We start from the raw sequence: 23,683 nt of genomic DNA on the forward strand, positions 1-23,683 counted from the left end.
GGGCCAAATCCGGCCCGCCACGTCATTTGATGGCCCCCCAAGAGCTCAGGTAAATTTTTTTTTTTTTTTTTACATTAATATTGGGTTAAAAATAGCAGTGTTAAAATAATTGTGGGTTAATGCGTTAATAAAGCTTTAACTTTGACAGCCTTAGTTATTACACATTCTTACACAGTATGTTGAACATCTGAGGTAACAAATGAAAAAAGCCAAAAGCACTTACTCCTCAGACATTCTTTGACAATTTTACAGCCCAAAATACAAAAAATATCCAGGCGGAATAGGTAACAAAGGGTTGAAGAAATATTGTCTGAACTGTCAGATGCAAACTGGCTGTGTGACATAACAGAGCATCTCGCTCAATTGAATAAGAAGCTGTAGGGACGCAAACAAGTCCCACCCAAAACTTGACCAATATAGTTGTGAACTGAGACAACCCTTATTTTGTTATTTTTGAGTACAGTTACAGTTGTGTGTTCATGCAGACACATAATAGCAATTTCATTACGAATTGAAAATGGGGGACCCTGATGTAAACAAGTCGAAAGTCTTTCTCTGGTCTGCATCCCCTTAACAATTGTGTGTATTGAGCTGTACTGTACTGTACCCATTCTGCAATCTGTTAATTAAAGTTAATTAAACTATCTTCCATTAGTTGGATGTATGGCCTCTGCAAGGTTGTGTGCAGCCATTTGTTTTTGTAACATCTGCTACATCTGTCCCACGTGTTCTTTGCAGCTCACAGTTGTTAGTTCTGCCCCTCTTGACTGTGACAAAGGTTTTGAACAAACTTAATGTCATAGCTTGTATTTGATGATATTCTTCTTTGTTATTTACTTGAATGGTTTGATCATTGATTGGTGGAGTAATATGGGGTTCTGATAAACTAAAATTATTTGTTAAAATAACATAAGCTAACATATATTTTTACATTTATGCAAATGAATATGCAATATGTATAACTTGAATAAGTAATAAATACAAAAACACCATGTTTAACAATATGTAAATGTGTAGCTACATTTATTTTACCATACATTAACATTTATACGGTCTTTGGCCCTTTGAGGGCAACCATAATGCTGATGTGGCCCTCTGTGAAAATGAGTTTGACACCCCTGCTCTAGCAGGAGCACTCATTCAAGGGTACTACGACTATGCTTGCACCTCATGGTACCAAAGCACCTCAAAGGCACTAAAAAACAAATTACAAACATCTCAAAACAAGCTAGTCAGACTACTGCTTGACCTGACTCCTAGAACCCACCTCACCCCTGCCCACTTTGACAACCTAGGATGGCTTAGAGTAGACGACAGAGTACAGCAACTTGCAATGGGCCTGGTCTACAAGATACACTACGTGACAAAGGTACCCATGTACATGTCAAAATACTTCCCAAAGGTCAGTGAATACCACAATCACAACACCAGAGGGAGATCCACAAATCATGTTAAACCCAGATTCGGCTCAAACAAGGGACTAAACACGTTTCGTTATTACGCCATATCAATGTGGAACACCCTACCCAAAGCTGTAAAGGAATGTGAATCACTACCCACTTTCAAAAACACCCTAAAAAAACACCTACCGGAGACTGCAATTCGAAACTGGCCCCTACAAATGTCCTAACCTAGTTGTACAGTAAATGACCAAGTATGGCTGTGTCAGTATTCCAATGTACAGTGTACAATGTGTGTGTGTCCCCTACCCAACCCCCCCCCCCCCCCCCCCCCCCCACCTCCAATGTACAGCCCCCACCCACCCACCCAACCTCCTCCAATGTACAGTTTCTACGTCAAATGTATATACACCCTTTTTCTGGACACTTTTGTATCACAAACAGTACTGTATTTGCAAATCTGATATGTCATAAATGTATAGATGTATGTAGCAGTACTGTCTATCTGTATGTCCTGTATGTCATATATGTTATGATGAATTGAAAATGGGGGACCCTGATGTAAACAAGACGAAAGTCTTTCTCTGGTCTGCATCCCCTTAACAATTGTATGTATTGAGCTGTACTGTACTGTACCCATTCTGCAATCTGTTAATAAACTTTTCAATCAATCAATCAATCAATCGTCACGCGATTGGGCAAACATGTCAGTGGCCAATCAGAGAGCGTCTCCGAGAAATGCGGCTAGGAAAAAGAATTACGCAGCACAGAAAAGAATACTTCCGGAACCAGGGAGAGAAAAATCACGCGAGAGGGAGTGGGGGACACGCGACTTGGACGCGCCCAAGAAGAGCACATCCTCGAGACTTCTGGAAGGCGACGCCCCTTTCCGCCGCGTCCCCCAGGCCGAGCAAGCAGTCGAAACTCATCAGATTCACCGGCGGTAGAGTTTCCCCTTCCCTGGCTGTGTCGTGTCGCCACCATGTCTGCTATTAAAGCTCTCAACCCGAAAGCAGAGGTGGCCAGGGCACAGGCCGCCCTAGCAGTCAACATCAGTGCCGCTCGTGGACTTCAAGATGTGTTGAAAAGTAACCTGGGACCCAAAGGAACCATGAAGATGTGAGTCCCCCCCACAACTCCCAGCGGAGCCCTTTGTTGAGCACGCGTCGCTGAACTAGCTAACAAGCTAATCCGTTAGCGAGTGTCGAGTGATGTATGTGTAGCATTGAAGCTACGCTAGTCTTTAGTTTGACCGTAGCTAGGTAAGATGACTCATTCGAATAGCTTTTCTGCTCTCTTAACATTATAACTAACATTACAAAGTTATAGTGAATTGAGGCCTCCTCCGAGCTAACGCTAATAACACTGTATGCCGACAAAGCGAGCTAACGTTAGCGGCGCCAACGGATCCGCACATGTCGCTCTGCCTCGTCACCGGTCCGTCTTGACAGTTCTGCACTCTGCAAGCGTGACCCGATGAGGACATAAACTCGTTAATTTGTCACATTATTATTGTTTAATATGACTAGGATGCATTGGACATTGAATAAAAAACGGCTTCTGTCTTTCTTTAACCCATCCCTTCTTTCTCCTGCTGGCCCGCAGGCTTGTGTCTGGTTCTGGGGACATAAAGTTGACCAAAGACGGCAATGTCTTGTTACACGAGATGGTAAGATGTTTTCTTCAAATGTTGAAATATCTATCGATGTATTTATGTTTGTCTGGAATTGTACACCCCCATGGGGTGTGCTGCCATATAGTAGCTGGCACGTTATTCAAATATCCACTTCTTTGGCGTAACCCACTATTTATATGGGTGATAATTAGCAGGTGAAATGATAGATTTTACATAATAGTTGCCTTATCACAGGACATATTATTACACATTATTTAGGTTGGGAATGTTATCGTCAAGTGCACATGCATACTTTATTATACATGGGTTATTTTATTTCTCCTTTTGGAAAAACTCACCATGTAGTCCTGACCCCCTGACTACCACACCCATACAATATACATTTGAGTTTCCTCAAGTACTTGTGGAAGTACAAGTGTTTAATAGTGCAGTTGATCTCTTTTGCACAGAGAACACCCAAGGATGCTACTGTAGCTCTCCCTGGACTATATCAGTGCTACAGTAACTCTGGTCTGTACCTCTGCATTAGGAGAGCTCTTTCTTCTCCCCTACATGTATTCAGCGGACCAGTACAGTTTCGGATGATTTCAAAGAAATTTGTTTTTCATTCGTTTTACTTCATTATAAGAATAGGGTGTCCTGTGAGCACGTTTTTCTTTTTTTTTTGCTTAAATATATCACCCAGTAATGTGTGGACGCACACACACTCCTGTGTCCTTGAGTAAATCCTTGTTATGATGATGTTCAGTGTTTCCCCTAGGATGGAGTGTAGCAGCAATGGTGAAGCATGCACATGCAATTTTCAGTCTGCCGGCACCAGACAAGCTCTCGGGGCCTGAGTACACAGAGTACATATTTGTGCATTAGTAATGAGACTGAGCAGGGGAAATGTCTTGTCCAGCTTACATATGAGGCATTCGTTCTTCCAATTATTCATAACTGTCCTTTTTTCCACAATTAACTTGCATCATCGTACTGTATTATCAAACCGTGTTAATAAATAATTAACATCAATGTCTGTTAGGGAATCTGTAGTCGTCTTTGAGTGACAGCTTTCGCGTATCACTGTGTCCCTCGAGTCTCCAGGAAGTACAATATAAACGGATCAGAGCATTCGACGGCGGCCATATTATGCTGTTGCTGAAGGAGCTTTGCTTAAAGTTAGTATACAATAGCATTTCAAATTACTTAATGACAGCAACTTTTCCACAAGTGTGTCACATTTACTAGGGGAGTGAGTGGTTTTAATTTCTGCTGCTAGGTGCATATAGGGGAAACACTGATCTCAATTTTAATGTTGCAAGGTTTTAGGATGTTCATTCAATCTTTTTCCTTGTTCCCTTCTAGCAAATTCAGCACCCCACAGCATCACTCATTGCCAAGGTTGCCACAGCGCAGGATGACATCACTGGAGACGGAACCACCTCCAACGTTCTCATCATCGGTGAACTCCTGAAGCAGGCTGACCTCTACGTGTCAGAGGTAGGAGGGAAATCCTCTTGACCCGTTCAGGTGTATGATCTGCCATGTGAGATAGAATTTTAACACTGATGACGTAACAATGTCTACTGGTCACTGAAAGCTGGGTAGTTCTGGGATTGAATTCTGAGAAAACGTTCCAAAAAACGTACACCTGTAAGAAGCCTCTCCAGTGCATTAACTACACATAATGAAGTGCATAGGTCATCAGATTACATACAGAAACTAGCTTCCTTCAATTCAGTTTTATGTAGCCACCGAAATTATAGACACAGCTGTATCTTGTTCCGTTTTACAAATTACTCAAGTTGAGCTATAATGTATAGAAGCCATAAACAGAATGTTGAAAGATCAGTACATTTATTGCCATGGAATGGATCCATTGATGACTGGTGTCTCCCAGAGTAGGGCTGCACAGTTTTGGGAAATAATCTAATTGTGATTTTTCGGACAGATATTGCGATTACATTTTATATTATAAATATATTATATATATATTTTAAGCAGCCCAATGGAGGTTTATTGTAAAATACGGCTTGCATCTGGCCTACACGCTGGGTCTGCTTGGGACACCGAGCCTGGCAATCTTTCTTTTTACCTGGGAATCTATACTGATACCCAACGGTACATTTTTTTCTGCACTTTACTCTCTCTCTCTCTCTCCTCAAGTTCAAGTTTCTTTAATAGTTGTCATACAGAAGTACAGAATACTTTTATACAAAATGCTTCTTACTGTTACGCTCCAGAGACTGTTAGACAAGATAAGTATGAAATAAAATAGTATAGCATGTAAAATAGAAGTAAAAATAGAGGTCACAGTGTTCAGTATAGACATATGTACAATGTTCGATGCAGAATAGAAGTAACTGAGTTACCATACAATATACTATGCAATGTACTAATACAATACTATATAGTGCAGAGCAGAAATGGGATGAGGTACAATTTAGGTACAATTTACAGTAAGGTGTGCGAGTTGTAGTGCAAATCCTTTATCAATAAATATAAAGTGTAAAGTGTGTTTAGGTGTTCTAAAGTGTGTAAAGTGGGTGCTGCAGTGAGTCGTTTGTTTAAAGTGAGTGTGTGCGTGTGGATGCGTGTGCTGTATGCATTTGATGGTTGTTGCATAGTGTTTATTGTTCATTGCGCAGCCTGGTGGCCTGGGGATAGAAGCTTCTTCTGAGTCTTTCTGTGCTCGCCTTAAGACTCCGGTATCGCTTGCCTGACCGCAGCAGTTCAAAGAGGCAGTTGTTCGGGTGGCTGGAGTCCTTGATGATTCTCTTAGCCTTCCCCCTGCACCGCTTGTTTTAATGTTCTGGAGGGTGGGAAGCCCCCCTCCAATTGTGCGTTCGGCTGAACGTGTCACTCTTTGTAGTCTGCTACGGTCTTGTGCAGTGCTATTCCCAAACCAGGAGGTGATGTTGCCAGTCAGGATGCTTCTCTCTCTCTCTCTCTGCTAATGAAGTTAAATGTTTTATCATCAACTAACTACGATCAATTTCGTAGGACTTATTGGGGGGGGGGAAGCTGGGGCTTATTTCGGGTCGCTAAATGCTACCAAAACACTCTGGCGCTATGCTGTAAGTCTTCACACGGACAGACGTTTCACGAGCTGTTGTTGATGGTAGGGCTGACCTTCGAAGCTTCGGGGCCGAGCTTCGATTTTAATTCGAAGCTTCGGATTTTTTTTTTTTTTTTTTTTAATAGATATATATATTATTTTATTATCTTATGTTGTGGGACTTGTACAGCACTTTCGTAAACTTTGTTGTTTTTAAATGTGCTCTATAAATAAAGTGGGTTGGATTAATTAAGTAGCCCCTTTCGTGACTGACGCATCCAACAAGGTTTCACTCGGCTGTGTTTTTTTTTTTTTTTTACTTCGATTTTTTTTTAATGTTCGAAGCTTGTGCCATCGAACGAAGCTTCGAAGTATTTAAGACAGCCCTAGTTGATGGGCGTATACTAGCTACCTTGGGCTACTTCTGATTTGTGAGCAATGAGAGCACAACACTTCTGATTGGTAAGCATGACTGGCACGCAAGAAGAAACCTCAGACTCACTGCATAACTTGTCCCAAATCGCAGGCTTTGCTATTTGCTAACTGCATCATTTCTAATAGCAATTTCGATAAAAAAAAAACGATTAATCGTTCAGCCCTATCCCAGAGTTCTTTATATTTCATCAAATGACGTGCATTTTCATTGGGTATTTATCTCTAATACCTGGGCTGTTAAGTCATGTGTAAATTACTTTATTCAATTGATGTTTTTCACCAGGTTTGGTATTCAGATCCATAGAGAGGGAGAGCATGGTAAGACTACATTTAGCATTGTACATAGACGTGCTTACGGCTGTATGTCTAAGAGAAAATATCCTGATACAGTATCTGACTCTATGCTACCGTTCCCACACAGGGCCTCCATCCCAGAATCATTGCAGAGGGCTTTGAGGCGGCGAAGGAGAAGGCCTTGGCAGTCCTGGAGGAGCTGAAGGTGACGCAGGAAATGAACAGAGAAACCCTCATCAATGTTGCACGTACCTCCCTCAGAACCAAGGTCCACAAGGAGCTGGCAGACCTCCTCACTGAGGTAAGAGAGTGGAGTGGGACTGTGTGGTGGGGGTTCAGCTGTACCTTGACCTCTTGAGCCAAGAAGATTAGAGGTGGCAGCTGTTGCTGTTTGCAGGTGGTAAAGAAGTGCACTAGTCCAACAAGATGTATTTATTTTAAAGGGGAGATGTTGCATAGCGATATAAACATAGTCATAGCATCAAATTAATATTTAGATAAACCACAGAAAAAAATCACGTTTCTAAGAAAAAAACTATTTGTTATGTCCCTTCGTGTAGAATTTATCAACCAGTGCGCCGCCATGGTTGTTCACATTAAATGCTGATGTCACGGAGATGGTACTGGCAGTATTATACTGTAGGTCTAACACAGGCATTCTCAAAGTCCGGTCTAAATTATCTAATCTAATCTTAGAAATTAAGTAAAGTGAATAGTACTGGGTGTTAAGCATAACAGTATCTAAGTTAATTTACTTCTGACCATTATAGTCAAAGTATTTTCCTATGAACTGAAACGTATAAGATGTTCTCAGTGTTCAGTTATTAGCCAACAGCTGCAAAAACGAATGGTGTCAATTATGTTATAAGACATTGATATCAGTAGCTAGCCAGCTAGATAACGTTAGACAATACCTCATGTATTAAAGTTTAAACTAAAGTGAATAGTTTACTGGGTCATTTTGTTTAAACGGTAACGTTAGCTAGGCAGCTAACGTTGGCTCACGGAACGATAGCTATTTAGCCAACAACTGCGAAAACAAATGCCAAAATGATATCAGACGTTGATATCAGGAGCTATCAGTAGCTAGCCAGTTAGATAACGTTAGACAATGCCTCATGTATTAAACTAAAGTGAATAGTTTACTGGGTCATTTTGTTTAAACAGTGACCTAACGTTAGCTACCTAGCTAACGGAGGTCTCATGCACTCGACTATTGCCGGAGCATTTGTTGACATGGGTCTGGGAGGGGGAGGGCCAAGGCGTGCAGCAGCCAATAGCCTTGCAGCTGGAAGCTACTCACAGCAGCAGCAGCTGTGTGCGAGAGAGAGAAGCGAATTGGATCATGTTTTTCGCGTGTGTCATCGATCGGTTTTCACGATCGGCGAAAATAAAGTCTTATCGGAATTCACCAATCTCATATTTATACTGAATATCGGCCGATACCGATCGCTGGCCGATCGATCGGGGCATTCCTATTCAGGACACTCCATATTTACGTAGCTATCTAACCAGCCGTGTAAACCGGGAGCCAGCCCAAACCATCACCGTGACGTCACCATCAAAATGGTGCCGCCCATGGCCAAAACGGGGAAATTACATTTTAGTTTTCAGACAAATAAGCAGGATTTCGCATTTGATTATAGGACCCTGTCTTACCCAAAGTATACAACAAACAAACTAACGGTAGGCTCATATTGTTCAACGCTTCATCTCCCCTTTAAAGATGCACTAACTTGGATGTTCAATCATTTGGAATGAGGACCATGTAGATGTCACCGTGTACAAATGTGTTGAATTAACACATTTGAATATAAATGCATTAATAATAAAATAAACACAGTTTAGAGTTGCAGTCTACACAGCCCTATTCCACTGACAAAAACCTTGTAGACTCAACTAGTAGTATTACATGCAATGCTTATTCCACATAACTGTGGTTTGAGTTTAAACTCTTCTCATTCCAAATGATTGAAAAGAGTGCATCATATGTTCAAAACTGGTTTTGTTATGAATCTGCTCTTTCCCTGTGCTCATTTTGTCCCTTGTTGCTTTGCTATATGATTGTCCAACAGGCTGTTGTAGATGCTGTGATGGCCATCGCCAGACCTAACGAGCCCATCGATCTCTTCATGGTGGAAATCATGGAGATGAAGCACAAGACTGACAGTGATACACAGTGAGTCTCATGCACTTCAATCCATCCGTCTGTTAAGTGCTCCGCACACGGCGGGCGATTTGTCACGCGACCGATTTTTTAAGCGAGGCGACCGACAGAATTCTATCCCCTCCATTGTTATGAATGAGACAGCCCACACGGCAGGATATTTTGAAGCGACGGTCGCGCAGCAATTTCTGACGCTTGTCATTAACTAATAAATGAACAATGCGCCACGATGCATCTACTAGTGTTTTTATACTCGGGTAACAAATTAAGTTGTGGATTTTGACAGAGTTTAATGTCCAGGCTGCAGCTGATGTCGTTTGTAAGGTTGAACAGTTTGCGTCTTCAGTGAAAAAAACATTCTCTCTCGGCAGGTGCATAACATTACTTGTCCAATCAGTGCTTAGTGAACTCAGCTTTTCCCCCAGGCCATCAGAGCCTTGAACACTGAACTCTTCACACACAAGCACACATGAGCACACACGCAACACACACACTGTACACGCTCACACACTAGCAGCCACTTTAACATGAGCACACACTCATGCTGCACACGCTCACACTTATGGTCACTTTACAAAAGGAAAGGTCACTTTAAGAATAGTATAGTATAACTTGAGATTGTATAATATAGCATTGTATAGCAGTGTACATAAAGACCCAGTGCCTCATCCGTAGCTAACAGTGTATTGCACTACCACAGGACCTAGCATGTCCTACCATGCTCTTTAAATAACTCATGTACATATACCGATATGCCCTACTTTGTTTACTTCTTTTATTGCACAATGTCGTTCTATTGGATTCTTATTATATATTACTATTGTATTATGCACAATCGTTGCGGGCAAGACCCCCCGCATTTCATTGTATACTTGTATGCCGTGACAAATAAAACTCTTGACTTGACTTGTATTCTTGTAGCGATCAGTCATGCAGTAATGTCTGGAAGAATGAGGAGAGGTTGTATTCGTATATGGTGGTTTAATTCCAACTCAATATTGCTTTTACAGGTTAATACTCCCTCGTAAAGCACAACACAGCTACCTGCTAATATATATACGCTCGCTTTACGACAACCTAACGTCCGGTCCCGGCGGTCCGTCGTCCTATATCTCCCGGGGGGAAACAGAAACACCCCCAGCTAAACAGTGACACATAGCTTATTATACCTGAACGGTCGCCTCTGGTGTGCGGTGCTAAGCGATTGTCGTTAGGCGATCGCATCGCCAGGTGACGTCGGTCTCTCGCCGTGTGCGGACCACTTTAGGTGTAAGTTTTACCTATGCATCCTTATAGTTGACATGCGTCTCAAACCCAGGGTGCAAAGGTTGTGATTGGAGGATCAGGAAAAGAGGGTGAGATCTGAGATATCAATTGGACTCTATACCTTTTTTATCATATATATTTGAGTTATATTCATATAAATAATGTAAGGGTTTGTTTTGAATGAAGAGTAAGTGTCCGATCATGACTGAAAATATTGTCCTGATATACTCTAATGTAAACAAACCTTTTATAACATGAGGAAACATTAACATATATTTTTTTACGTATTTTAATGAAGAAATACTGTTGCTGGAAATGAGGAAAAAGCAGCTTGTTGATGTCCTGATTGTTGTAAACGCTACTAATCCTTACCGTCTCTTTCTCTCCCTCCCAGGCTGATCAGGGGTCTGGTGCTGGACCACGGTGCCCGACACCCAGACATGAAGAAGAGGGTGGAGGACGCCTACGTGCTGACCTGCAACGTCTCCCTGGAGTACGAGAAGACTGAGGTCAACTCCGGCTTCTTCTACAAGAGTGCAGAGGAGCGGGAAAAGTTGGTCTCCGCGGAGAGGAAGTTCATTGAGGACCGCGTGCAGAAGATCATCGCCCTGAAAAACGAGGTTTCCCCCGACGGGGAGAAGAGCTTTGTCGTCATCAACCAGAAGGTACGCTTGTGGAGAAGATGTATGCTAAAACATTTTGAGGCTTTATTTGTTAGTTGGCATGATTGTCAAGTCGGTTACCATCAGAGAACCAGTATTTTTAGAATCTTGTGGTGTCAAAGGAATTCAGCAAGTAAGGCAAATGCCCAAATAATTTTTAGCCATCTGATACGACATTCAGTTATCATTATAAATAAAAAAATATATAAATATATTATTATAATTAAGTACAAAGCACCATTTATATTTGAGATGGTTGTGGAAAGACTTTGTACTACAAAGAATTTAATTATCTCAAACCCTGCAGATTGTGATTGGAGGATCAAGAAAAGAGGGTTGGGCTTGAGATACGTCAGTTGCTGAAACAGTATTGCTAACTTTTTCCACATTATGGGAATCTGCATTAGGGATGTCCCGATCGATCGGCCAGCGATCGGTATCGGCCGATATTCAGTATAAATATGAGATTGGGAAATTCCGATAATGCTTTCTTTTCGCCGATTGCGAAAACTGATCGATGACGTGACCAATTCTCAGCGGAGTTGGTGTCATTGTCGCATGTTAAGTAACCTAAAACATGATGTCGGCAGTGTGGAACTATTACAAAGATCAGACAGATCTCCAATGTATGCCAGGATAAAATACCTCATGGGGGAAGCAATGTAAAACGTTTCAACACAACAAATTTAATAAGACACTTGAATCCCCCCCCCCCCCCATGAGGATCACCCAGAGGAGCATGGAGAGTTCGTTAAGCTTACCGTGGACGGCGCGGAGTAAAAAGAAAAAGGCAGATTAAGAACCAAAACGACCTCTAACGCAAACCACTTTAGAGAGCATCCGTGCGTATAACCGTGATAGTCAGAAGGCTAGGCTATCACGAGAAAAGTCATGAAATTCATAGGGCTGGACGACCAGCCATTAAGTGTAGTCGAGACGACGACGACTACTCTCTCACATTGAGCGATCCCCGCTACACTCTCCCAGCTGGTCACTGAAAGGCACAACTAGCACGCCGTAAAGACCCGCCCTACTCTGCCTCTGATTCGCAGACTGTGGGTGGGGGAATGTGATTGGACCAAAGCAGAGTTGACAGACACACACACAAACAGTGCAGTCAGACATGCAGAGACGCTCCTTGCAGTAGAGAGAGCGGAGAATTTTGACTCGTTCCGTTTGTGGCGATGTCTCACAGTAGATAATGCATATGAAGAGTATAATTTTCTCAGAGTCCAGAGACAGTTGTGGTTCGGTCCGGATCTGGACCGGAGTCCGGACTTTGAGAATGCCTCTGTGTTAGACCTACAGTATAATACTTAAGTTTAGATCTGTATTTCTTATTGTTTTGTCATTATTATTAGTATTGTTGTTACTGTTGATATTGTGTTGTTGATTGTTGTTAAATTTAAATTAAAAAATATATTTAAAAAAAAAAAATTATAATAATACCAAAAACGATCGGTATCGGCCGATATGGCTCATAGACTATCAGTATCGGTGGCAAAAAACGTGATCGGGGCATCCCTAATCTGCATACATGCCTCAGTGCCCTGGCTATATTCTTATCTGTATCTCAAGCATCTTATTGGGGTTCCTCATATTTGGGATGAGTGCTTATTAACATGGTTATTGTAAAATCTCCTATGGAATAGACTACATCTGCATGTACCAAATCCCACCTAACAATCATACATTAACTAATACTCTGACGCAGAGCAGGTTTGCCAAATTCACCGCCAGACAGATTCACAGATCTATATTACATTTGTCACACCCCTGTAACTGGTGAAGTAGATTATCCGTTAATTCGCCTTGTTTTCTCAAATACTTAACTTTGATTTATTTTTTTGCACAATTCAACAATAATAAAAGGACAATTGGTGAGATTAAAACAGGTTTATACAAGTATCTCACCTAAATAAACGAGACGGACAATGTGATAAAACTATTAAATTATAAAATAAGTGACAGTAAATAAAATAAGGGCATAGTACAGTTGATCTCTTTTGCACAGAGAACACCCACGGATGCTACTGTAGCTCTCCCTGGACTATATCAGTGCTACATTAACTCTGGTCTGTACCTCTGCATTAGGAGAGCTCTCTTCTCCCCTACATGTATTCAGCGGACCAGCACAAACTCTCCACCCCGTGTTTACAACTATTTTATCGTCAAGAGATTGTTTTAGTCAGTATGGTGAATTTTCTTCTCCAGAATTATTGGGTTGATTTGGTAATTGACTGTGCGGCTGGCTTGTACTGTATGGTCTGTTGTATTTTCTTTACCATACAGCCTACATTGATGGATTTTGTTTTTTCTTGTTGTGTTGCAGGGTATTGATCCGTACTCTCTGGATGCTCTAGCCAAGGAGGGCATCGTAGCTCTGCGCAGGGCCAAGAGGAGGAACATGGAGAGGTAAGGAAGGGAAATGTACTCCCCATGTCAAATACCATTTCCTTGTTTGGTATAAGCTGGATGTGTGTTTGTTCGTTGTGGTTGATGGTGGGGGTGTTGACTTGAGGTATTTAGTCAGGATGGGCAATTTCTGTGTTAACCTTTTTTGAGGTGTGTTTTAATTATTATTTTTAAGAATTCTGTTTTGCAATTATAGAACTCTACAGCTTTTAATGACCAGTAGCCATTGATACGTAATTTTAATTAGTTCTCCCAAGTTTTAATCAAGCCGGTTTGATTGCATCCTTCTCTGCCTGCAGAAAATTCAGCCAATGACTTTTGGCAATAACTGGATTTGTAGGTTGCAGTTTATCACATTGTGTTTGTGCTTGTTTGGTTGGGAAGTCAAGTGTTTTGCAAGTTGTCCATCTCTTGTTAATTTGATGGCAGGCATAATCATAAGCCTGTATTCTGACTGCTAATGTATTTTATTCATTTATCTTTACTTGGCACCGGTTGTAAGAAATTGTGCTCAACACAATGCGTTTTGTTTTATTGTTTAAAAAATATGATGTAACTTGGACATCACTGAACATGGAATCAACTGTCCATGTCCAGTAGACTGGGTCAGTGCCATAAGACTGTATAAGCATGCCATTGGCCAAGTATTTCAGCATTCTCCTGCTAGTACCCGCCACACTATTTTGCAAGGGCAATGTCGCTGGGCTTAGCACCGCCCAGGGTGATTGTAAATTGTTTTAAAGATTTTTTTTCTTTTTTCTGGAATGAAAACCATATTGGTTAATAGTGCAGTTGATCTCTTTTGCATAGAACACCCACGGATGCTACCGTAGCTCTCCCTGGACTATATCAGTGCTACAGTAACTCTGGTCTGTACCTCTGCATTAGGAGAGCTCTCTTCTCCCCTAAATGTATTCAGCGGACCAGCACAAACTATTCATTCCATGTAATGGAGTTGTCAGTAGTAGATAGTTTGTTATATCCAGGTTGTTCTGGTGTTATCTTTTTGTGGCGGTTCATCATCTTGCATAGCCAAATCTGTGTGTCGCAAGTGTACTGGCCTTCTTGCCAACAACACATATCTGCATATACTTGCCTGATTTTTCTTTAAATCTTAGCAAAGCTGTGTTTAATTCACCCAGACCTCTCTCCAGCACGGGCACAGCACTAACATAGTGTAACGTGGTGTGGAGAGAGGTATGGCTACATGAGACTAACTGTCCAGGGCCTTTACAGTCCAAAATAATCTGTGATGACTGGAGTTTTGACATGATGGATTACTATTCCATCGTCGGTGGCACCTCCATGCCACAGTTTGTCCCACTGTCAGAGGAAAGCATTTCCTCACAGCTGCCTGGAGAATAAATACAATTTTGCATCAGCAAATCACAGAAGACCAGATGTGTTACTTGTAGTATTAAATGTATTACTATAAATGCAGTAAATGTAATGACTCCTTTTTGTGTGTTGATTTCCAGACTGACCCTAGCCTGTGGTGGCATTGCCATGAACTCTGTTGATGACCTCACCCCAGAGTGTTTAGGACATGCAGGGCTGGTGTATGAACACACACTGGTGCGTATTTGTCCCAGTCTGTCCTCCAAGCTGTAGTTGGTGCTCCTGATTCAGCGGCACCAATTCAATGTTAGAGATGTTATCACCTCTAACATTCACTTTAAACACTTTTTAAACATTACACCATATTTTATCAATTTATTCCTAACGATTTTCTCTACCTCGTTCTTGCATTTTGTATATTGTATATTTTGTATAGTGTTTGCAATTGCTCAACCTTAATTCATATGATCTGCAACCCCTAGTTAGCCAAAAAAAAATTGAAAGGCTACTTTTAAGTTTCTCAGAACTCTCCTTGCCTGATTTATCTTTTTCTTAAATATTAGAAGACTGAAGACAAAGTTGTCTTAATTTGGAAAAAATTGTCATAAGTGGGTATGTCTACCATATTGGTTAATAGTACAGTTGATCTCTTTTGCACAGAGAACACCCACGGATGCTACTGTAGCTCTCCCTGGACTATATCAGTGCTACAGTAACTCTGGTCTGTACCTCTGCATTAGGAGAGCTCTCTTCTCCCCTACATGTATTCAGCGGACCAGCACAAACTATTCATTCCATGTAATGGAGTTGTCCGTAGTAGTTTGTTATATCCTAGTTGTTCTGGTTTATCTTTTTGTGGCGGTTCACCATCTTGCATAGCCAAATCTGTGTCTCGCAACTGTACTGGCCTTCTTGCCAACATGAAATATCTGCATATACTTGCCTGATTTTTATTAAAATTGTTCTTCAATCTTTGCAAAGCTGCGTTTAATTTTGAAAAAAGGAGCAGCGCGACCTTTGCTCGTAGCCTCCCCCTATGCTCTCTTAACAAAGCTTCTGTAAATCCCATCTGCTGTTACCAATTGCTCCTAATCTCTTGCCTGCCTCCTTGCACAGGGAGAGGAGAAATACACATTCATTGAGAAGTGTGGAAACCCTCGTTCAGTGACTCTGCTGGTGAAGGGACCCAACAAACACACCCTCACACAGATCAAAGACGCCATCAGGGACGGCCTGCGGGCGGTCAAGAACGCTATTGAAGACGGTAAGAGACTGGAGGAGTCCAGGGCTGTGCATTCTGTGTGATTTCCGATTGTGTGCTTAGTTTCTGTGTGCACGTGTGCGGAATCGCATTTGCGCATGATTTGCAACTCCTTAGTTTATAATACTTTAAACTTTTAAAGCATGTAATGTTATGATTCAGCCCAGTTTTCGTACAGTACACATACGTTATTTATATTGTATAATTTTTATCAACATCCCAAAGGCTACAATAAAACGAGCAAGCTATTTTACATTGTAAGCCTTTTCAAAGTGTGAAACTGCAAAAAGACAAGTCAATCAATCTCTTAAATTCGATGTCGGATGCACCTATGCAGAAGTTGAGACGGTTGTGGAGTTAACTTGGCAACTTTTACTATGTCACTAAATTCTAACATGAAAATGTCTTTTCAGATATATGATTGATCAGTGTGATTTTTAGAATTGAGAACTGAACATTCTAATGAAAGCTATAGAGTTCTAGAATTACAAAACACCTCATAGTCCTGACCGTGTCCCTGATTTAATGTTACTACTACATCCATCAAATGAATGAATAATAGTACAGTTGATCTCTTTTGCACAGAGAACACCCACGGATGCTACCATAGCTCTCCCTGGACTCCTATATCTGTGCTACAGAAACTCTGGTCTGTACCTCTGCATTAGGAGAGCGCTCTTCTCCCCTACATGTATTCAGCGGACCAGTACAAACTATTCATCCCATGTAATGGAGTTGTCTGTAGTAGATTGTGTTACATTCAGGTTGTTCTGGTTCATCTGGCTGTGGTGGTCCATCGTCTTGCATAGCAAAATCTGTCTCACAAGTGCTCTCTCTATTTGTGTTCCACTAAACTATATTTAACACTTTGGTTGCCTTGGGTTAAATTCATGATATACCATAGGTTGCCGGCTCTATTTGTCTATGGAGAAAGTCCCCTTCTTTGCAGGGCTATAACTTTTTAAATTCTATTGCTACATTGCCATTATTAGGGCCCATTCAAAGTCCTATATGTATTGTTCATTGTGTAGCAACGTTAAACTTTTTCATTCACATATTCATAGTAAAGTATGGTCTAATGTATAAGTATGTTTTCATCTCTTTCTGCAGCTTTCTCCAGAACGTGATGTATAGCCCCAAATGCATTATATTGATGATGAAATACAGTTTGATGGCAATCAGCGCGATATAAAAAATTCCAACTAGACTTACTTCTAGAAGTTACTACACGTCATCTGATGTTGACCGGATGGGCGAGGGGGCGTTTATAATTCCGTGGGCAGCGTTATACCAATCATCTAATGTGGGTCAAATGTTGATAATAGCAGTTAGTATCGAAGACGGTAACGTTACACGCTGAAACTCACCCCAGTCTCCGCGCGCCGTTGGGCGATCATCGTAGAGTAGAAATCTTATCATTATGGGATATATTTTTCCCCGGTCCATCTCCAGCTTGTATAATGGTATATACGTCCAAATCATGTTGTTTATCGAGTTATTGCCAATCGATCACTGTGTAGCGTGACGAGCCAGAGTCCCATGACCTATAGCGAGCGCCCGGAAGTACTACGGACGTCTAGCACAACCTCTATGGCACATCCTGTTTGGCGATTGCGCCGATCGGCCACCAGATGGCGCTCCTGAACCGCCAGAGAGCTCAGTGGGTCCTGCTGGTGGATCTCAGGCCAGCGGAGGGGACATATGAATCAGATCGCAGATTTTTGAAATATTGATATAGCGTCCTCCGGCAACTTGAGCATGGCCCGCAATGACGTCAAAAGACGTTTCATGGCAGTCAAAGTGTTAATAAAGTCTGCTAGAGGGACTTTGCTGTTGGTCAATATTGTAGTATATTTATTTATTTTTAGGCCAATCCCAAGGATTGAGTGATTAGCTTGATTGTTCCATCCTACTTTGTCAATAGATACAAAAACAAGTAGGCTGCCTTGTGCATTTTGCTGAAAATACAAGCCGACGAATAACGATATGAAACCAGGTATAATAAAATTGATACTTTTTTTTTGTATCTACTTTTTCTCCTTATTTTCTATTTTCTCCCATCCCAATTTCGTATTTCCAATTCTCCCCTGTCTTGAACGTTGCTTGACTATGCCTCCCACTGGTCCGTCGTAGGGAGGATAGAAGCCTTGCATCACGTGTCCCCTCCGGTACACGAGGAGGCAGCCTGTCGCATCTTTTCACCAGACAGCGCGGACTCTCAGTGGCGAGGTGTAACGCATGGGAGGCTCACACTACCCCCGCTACTTCCTGTCTCTGCTGTGCAGGCGTCCCCCAACCGACCTGTAGGAGTCGCTGTCCACAACGTCCAATCCCCACCCATCGACTTCCACCCGCTACCTCTGCCAATTGAGATAGTATGACGACTGGCCCAAGCCGGAGGCAATGCTGACACCCGGATTCGAGACCGGAGTCTCTTGCATTGGTGACGAGCGCAATCTCTGCTGCGCCACCCAGCCGCCCATAAAATTGATACTTTGAAACTTCTGGAGATGTGCCATGTTCAGACCTATGAACTCACTTGCAAGTTTTACAGTGTTAATTATCAGTGCTACTGCTTTCTCTGGTAAACATGCTACTGTGCTTCCCACCTGGTCAGATAAACGGCTACACTTCCTCCCGGCCTGTTTAGGCAGGCAATTTAAGGCCAGCTTTTGTACCGTTTTATCCACAGCTCCAGTTGACTTAAATGGTGTGCCATGTTTCTGACTGTCCTTCATTTCCCCTCTCTCTCTCTCTCCAGGTTGTGTGGTGTCCGGAGCGGGTGCATTTGAGGTTGCGGTAGCAGACGCTTTGGTGAAACACAAGCCCAAGGTGAAGGGCAGAGCCCAGCTGGGAGTCCAGGCCTTCGCAGACGCTCTCCTTGTCATCCCTAAGGTGAGCTGGTATTTCCATACCGGTTCACTCACTCCAGCCTTGTTGCATTCGAATGAGTTACTTTACGCCATTTGACAATTTTATCCAAAGCGCCTTACAGTACCATGAGTGAATACATTTTTACTAAGGTTAGTCCCAGTGGGGATTCGACCCCTAACCCTTGCAGTGGACTGTGTTGGTCACACACCACCAATTCATCATTCGGGAGGGGGGGGCGGGGCTTGTCTCGTTCCTCTTGTTCCTCATTAAAGCCTCCATTCATTCCATGATGACTCTTGTCTCGTTCCCTTTCTCACCACCCCAGGTGTTGGCCCAGAACTCTGGCTATGACCCTATGGAGACTCTGGTGAAGCTCCAGACAGAGTACAATGCGTCTGGCCAGCTGGTCGGAGTGGACCTGAGCACAGGTTAGTCACACTGCACCCACTGTGTACATTAACACTAGGGGTGTGGATAAAGTAATGGATGCATTGTGATGTACAGTGTGTTTTGAGAACTAAGCATTCTGCTGAAAGCTATAGAGTTATGGGCACCCAAGTGGCGACCCATGTAACATGCTGCGTCGCGAAGTGGCCGACCCGTGTTTGATTCCCGGACCCGGCGTCCTTTGCAGAATGTCTTCCCCCCCGATCTGTCTCCCGTTCTTCTGTCTCTCTCTCTACCGGACTGCCCGGTAGTACAAACAAATTTAAAAAATAAATAAAAGAAAGCTATAGAGTTCTAGAATTATAAATAAATAAAACGAAAACCTTGTTCTGACCGTGTCCCTGACTAACGTTACTACATCCGTCAACTTCCACAAGTGATCTCTTTTGCACAGAGAACACCCACGGATGCTACTGTAGCTCTCCCTGGACTCCTATATCTGTGCTACAGTAACTCTGGTCTGTACCTCTGCATTAGGAGAGCTCTCTTCTCCCCTACATGTATTCAGCGGACCAGCACAAACTTGTAATCTTTTAAATATTCATGACTGGGGGGTGGGTTTACAGGTCATTCTGCGCTGGTCATTCTGTGCTGTTGTGTGGGTGTCAACATTTAGAATCACGTCTTACTCCCACATGGCTCAAATCACTGTTTGGTTATGGTCCACTGGTATTGGGGAGTTCATAATTATCTTTTGTCTTCACAGGTGAACCCATGGTGGCAGGTGATGCAGGTGTCTGGGATAACTACAGTGTCAAGAAACAGCTACTCCATTCATGGTGAGACTACAAGCACCTGGAAATGAAACTTGAGTGGGCAATCTTTATATAGAAAAAAACTGATCCCATATATCCCACAATAAAGACTGATCTAGTGTTGTAGATATAGCCCACAATAAAGACTGATCCAGTGTTATAGATGTAAAACAAAGAGCTCCCACAAACTTGCCGTCTTCACTTGCAGTTAAAACAACTTTTCAGTACAAGGACCTTCATCGTCAGGGTAGATGACGACCATTTCTGTGAGCTCTTTAGTGAAATCGAACCATGTACGTGTGAGCTCTTTTGTGAATACGACCATGTGCATGAGCTCTTTAGTGAATACGGCCATGTGAGCGAGCTCTTTAGTGAATACGGCCATGTGAGTGAGCTCTTTAGTGAATACGGCCATGTGAGTGAGCTCTTTTAGTGAATACCACAGTGTGCGTGAGCTCTTTAGTGAATCTGACCGTGTGCATGAGCTCTTCAGTGAAACGACAGTGTGCGTGAGCTCTTTTAGTGAATGCGACCGTGTGCGTGAGCTCTTTTAGTGAATACGGCCAAAATGTATCTTTTGCACAGAGAACACCCACGGATGCTACTGTAGCTCTCCCTGGACTATATCAGTGCTACAGTAACTCTGGTCTGTACCTCTGCATTAGGAGAGCTCTCTTCTCCCCTACATGTATTCAGCGGACCAGCACAAACTATTCTTCATGACTGAGCCCTTTAGTGAATATGACTGTGAGCTCTTTAGTGAATACTGCAGGGATTAAAGTGCTCCGTCTTGAGACTGATTTCCGCCAATTTGATTCGGAGTCGTGACGGATTTTCCGTCAATTGGCTACCTGGTATAATATGATTTGTAGATGGGAACAAAATAAGCACCCGCCAAGTGCCAATGGCGTGTAGATTTACTCTTTGGCTGGTAAATTACAGAGGCTACTCGCCACCCTGGCTTGTACAAAAATTGGAGCCAACTTTCTGAATTTTCATAAAAGAAATGGCTTCTGTGTCGGCAGTCGCTTCTATACGTGACGTGTATGCGTGTCCGTTCGTAGCATGAGAGGAGTGCACTTCTTACTTCAAATTGTATGCAGTGATGAGCGGAACACAAGTTACTTAACGTTACACAGCCAGGTCGAGCTATGCACGCTTGGCTTGCTAACGTTAGCAGTGTTTAGGAGTAGTCTGCCAACAAATATGATGTTTCAACAAATGTATTAACAAAATTGATTACCATCCAAACGTTATTGAAGACTCCTGTGACCAGTAAGTAGGTACTACATACGTCTAAACTTTTATTAACTATTTTTGACCGGAGCAATATGCGGAAATGTTCCATGTTAGATGCGTAAATATCCGCTTTGTGCCTAAAGTCCAGACTCGACAGTGTGTGTGTGTGCACACTGCAACATAGCTGCAGTTAGTCGCTTGTTCACCAACAATCTCAACATTTGTATCCTAGACATTTTCAACCAGTCAAAGGAAGACAAATATTACCTAGCTTAACTAGCGTTAGCTCAAAAGCACAGAACCGGACGACTGTTTCGCTAGCTAGCGATAACAACAATAACACTTCCGGTCGGGGGGTTTCAAAATAAAAGAGCGAAGTCTAAAACACTGAAACTTTTACAAATTACAACATGAACAAGATCTGTTCCCCGTGTGAATGTACGTACACACAATTGTCTATACACACAGAAGCATACTGGTAGTACAACGATGATCAGAATGCATGTTGCCAACGCAATTTGACGTGACGTCTCGGGTTGCTACTGGATAGAACAGAATGGTAGCCAACACTTATGATTTGTGATTGATTGGTTAATTATGAAATGGTAATCTTATTGTTTAATAGTGTTTTTGAGAGAGTATTTGGATACACCAAGGAGTATTCAAAGCCTGTAAAATGGTATTTGGGACAGCCCTACACTAAATATATGTTTTAATAAATTATCTGTATTTTAAACTATTAATGCTGACTCATTCCTTCAGTCCACTCAAAATTATGCTAATATTCCTTATGTTGTTTATTATATTAATTGAAAATTGCTAATGAGAGTATTCTATAGTAATAATAACACAATAATTTAGTTCCTTGTTCAAGTCATAAGCTTGTTCAGTTGTCACAATGTACTGTAAATAAAAACGTGCACTGAAAAGTTACAGTATGTAGATTTATTTATTTGTATGACAAAGTCAGAGTCAACATTTGCAAAGTATCAGTTTTATTTAATGAATTGAAAACAGCATTGATATTGCATAAAAGCAAACTGGCAATAGAAAATATGTTCAAAATAATCTAGTTCCCTTAAAACGCTAATGCTATTAAAAGAATATATACAGTGGAGGTTCAAATAAGAATATGACTTGGCCTGAATTCAGTCAGGAGATTTTTTCTTTGATTTAATCCCTGTGACTGTGAGCTCTTTAGTGAATATGACTAAGCTCTTTAGTGAATATGACTGTGCGTGAGCTCCCTTTTTTCTTTATCATTGACCCTCTTTTCTACGAAGCTGTCACTTAGGTGTGCAAATCTCTATTGTTAGATAAAGTTCTATTTATTAGATTTTGACACAATACATTGTTTCTGGTTTATTTATTTGTATTTTTCTCCCTTCCAGCACGGTAATCGCCAGTAACATCTTGCTAGTGGATGAGATCATGAGAGCTGGAATGTCGTCCCTCAAAGGCTAATGTTCAACTGAAGATGCTGTAACTCATCGCCATCGCCACCCCTCCCCACAGGGATAGTTGTTTACCTGATGGGACTGTCAATGCGCTCCCCGCTCCCGACATGCCGAAGCACCCCAGTCGGATGGGCGGCCCACTGTACACTTCATGGCATCCATCGATAACGTGTCGGACACCATCGTTAGTTCCCCATCGTCTGTCTCAAATATCATTGGTCTATTTATAGGATTTTGTTAAAGCACTGAACAATACCACTGAGATTTATTTCTACCCATTAAACGTTTTTGGCTCTTGAAATGTACAAATGTTTCTGCTATTTATTTATTTCATTTTAAGAAATTGTGAACTCGCTGATTTCTTTTTTCTTTTTTTTCTTTTTCTTTTTTTTTTTAATAACAAATTGTACTTGTAAAATTTACCCATATGCTTATAGAATAAGAATGGCATATAGTACAGCCTCCAAAGACTGCTGTTCCTTTTCCATCAAGTAGCAGCTCTTTAACGAGTTACATTTAGCCGTTTTCGGTTCACAATCACTAACCCAGGTTGGCGTCTATATTTATCACAGTCGAAGAGTGCGTCGCGTTTCTCTGATTGGCCATGACGCCCATGTGACCGCGGCAGCGCGGAAATAGGCTGCATCCTCCACGTCAAGAAAGACAGACAGGCATTCTCTGTGACAAACCCTAACCTTAACCAACTCCGAAATAATGCCTAACCTTAACCCTCCCTAACCTTAACCCTAACCAACTCCGAAAGAATGCCTAACCTTAACCCTCCCTAACCTTAACTTAACCTTAACCAACTCCGAAATAATGCCTAACCTTAACTTAACCCTAACCTTAACCAACTCCGAAAGAATGCCTAAACTTAACCAGCGGAAGAATGCACGTTTATAGCGAGAGATGATAAACGTAAAAAAGAAGAGCAAAAAAGAAATGTAAGTGATTCGAACTTGTGACCAACCGCACCGCAGGCTCCACAGCACGGCGG

At 41.9% G+C, this 23,683-nt stretch overlaps 1 protein-coding gene across 1 annotated transcript; it reads left to right on the forward strand.

Annotated features, from left to right (window-relative positions):
- The first annotated feature begins 2,279 nt into the window (after window positions 1–2,279).
- On the forward strand, window positions 2,280–22,995 carry LOC311232872 (T-complex protein 1 subunit zeta). Its single transcript, XM_084319703.1, has 13 exons — window positions 2,280–2,519; window positions 3,006–3,069; window positions 4,384–4,518; window positions 6,933–7,106; window positions 8,881–8,984; window positions 10,633–10,903; window positions 13,233–13,315; window positions 14,794–14,890; window positions 15,770–15,917; window positions 18,676–18,809; window positions 19,114–19,216; window positions 19,942–20,014; window positions 22,621–22,995. The coding sequence occupies exons 1-13, from the start codon at window positions 2,383–2,385 to the stop codon at window positions 22,691–22,693; spliced, it is 1,596 nt and encodes a 531-aa protein (XP_084175829.1). The 5' UTR covers window positions 2,280–2,382; the 3' UTR covers window positions 22,694–22,995.
- Window positions 22,996–23,683: the final 688 nt, after the last annotated feature.

This window comes from Notolepis coatsorum (genome assembly GCF_963971535.1).
Source record: "Notolepis coatsorum genome assembly, chromosome: 8".
Lineage (NCBI taxonomy): Eukaryota > Metazoa > Chordata > Actinopteri > Aulopiformes > Paralepididae > Notolepis > Notolepis coatsorum.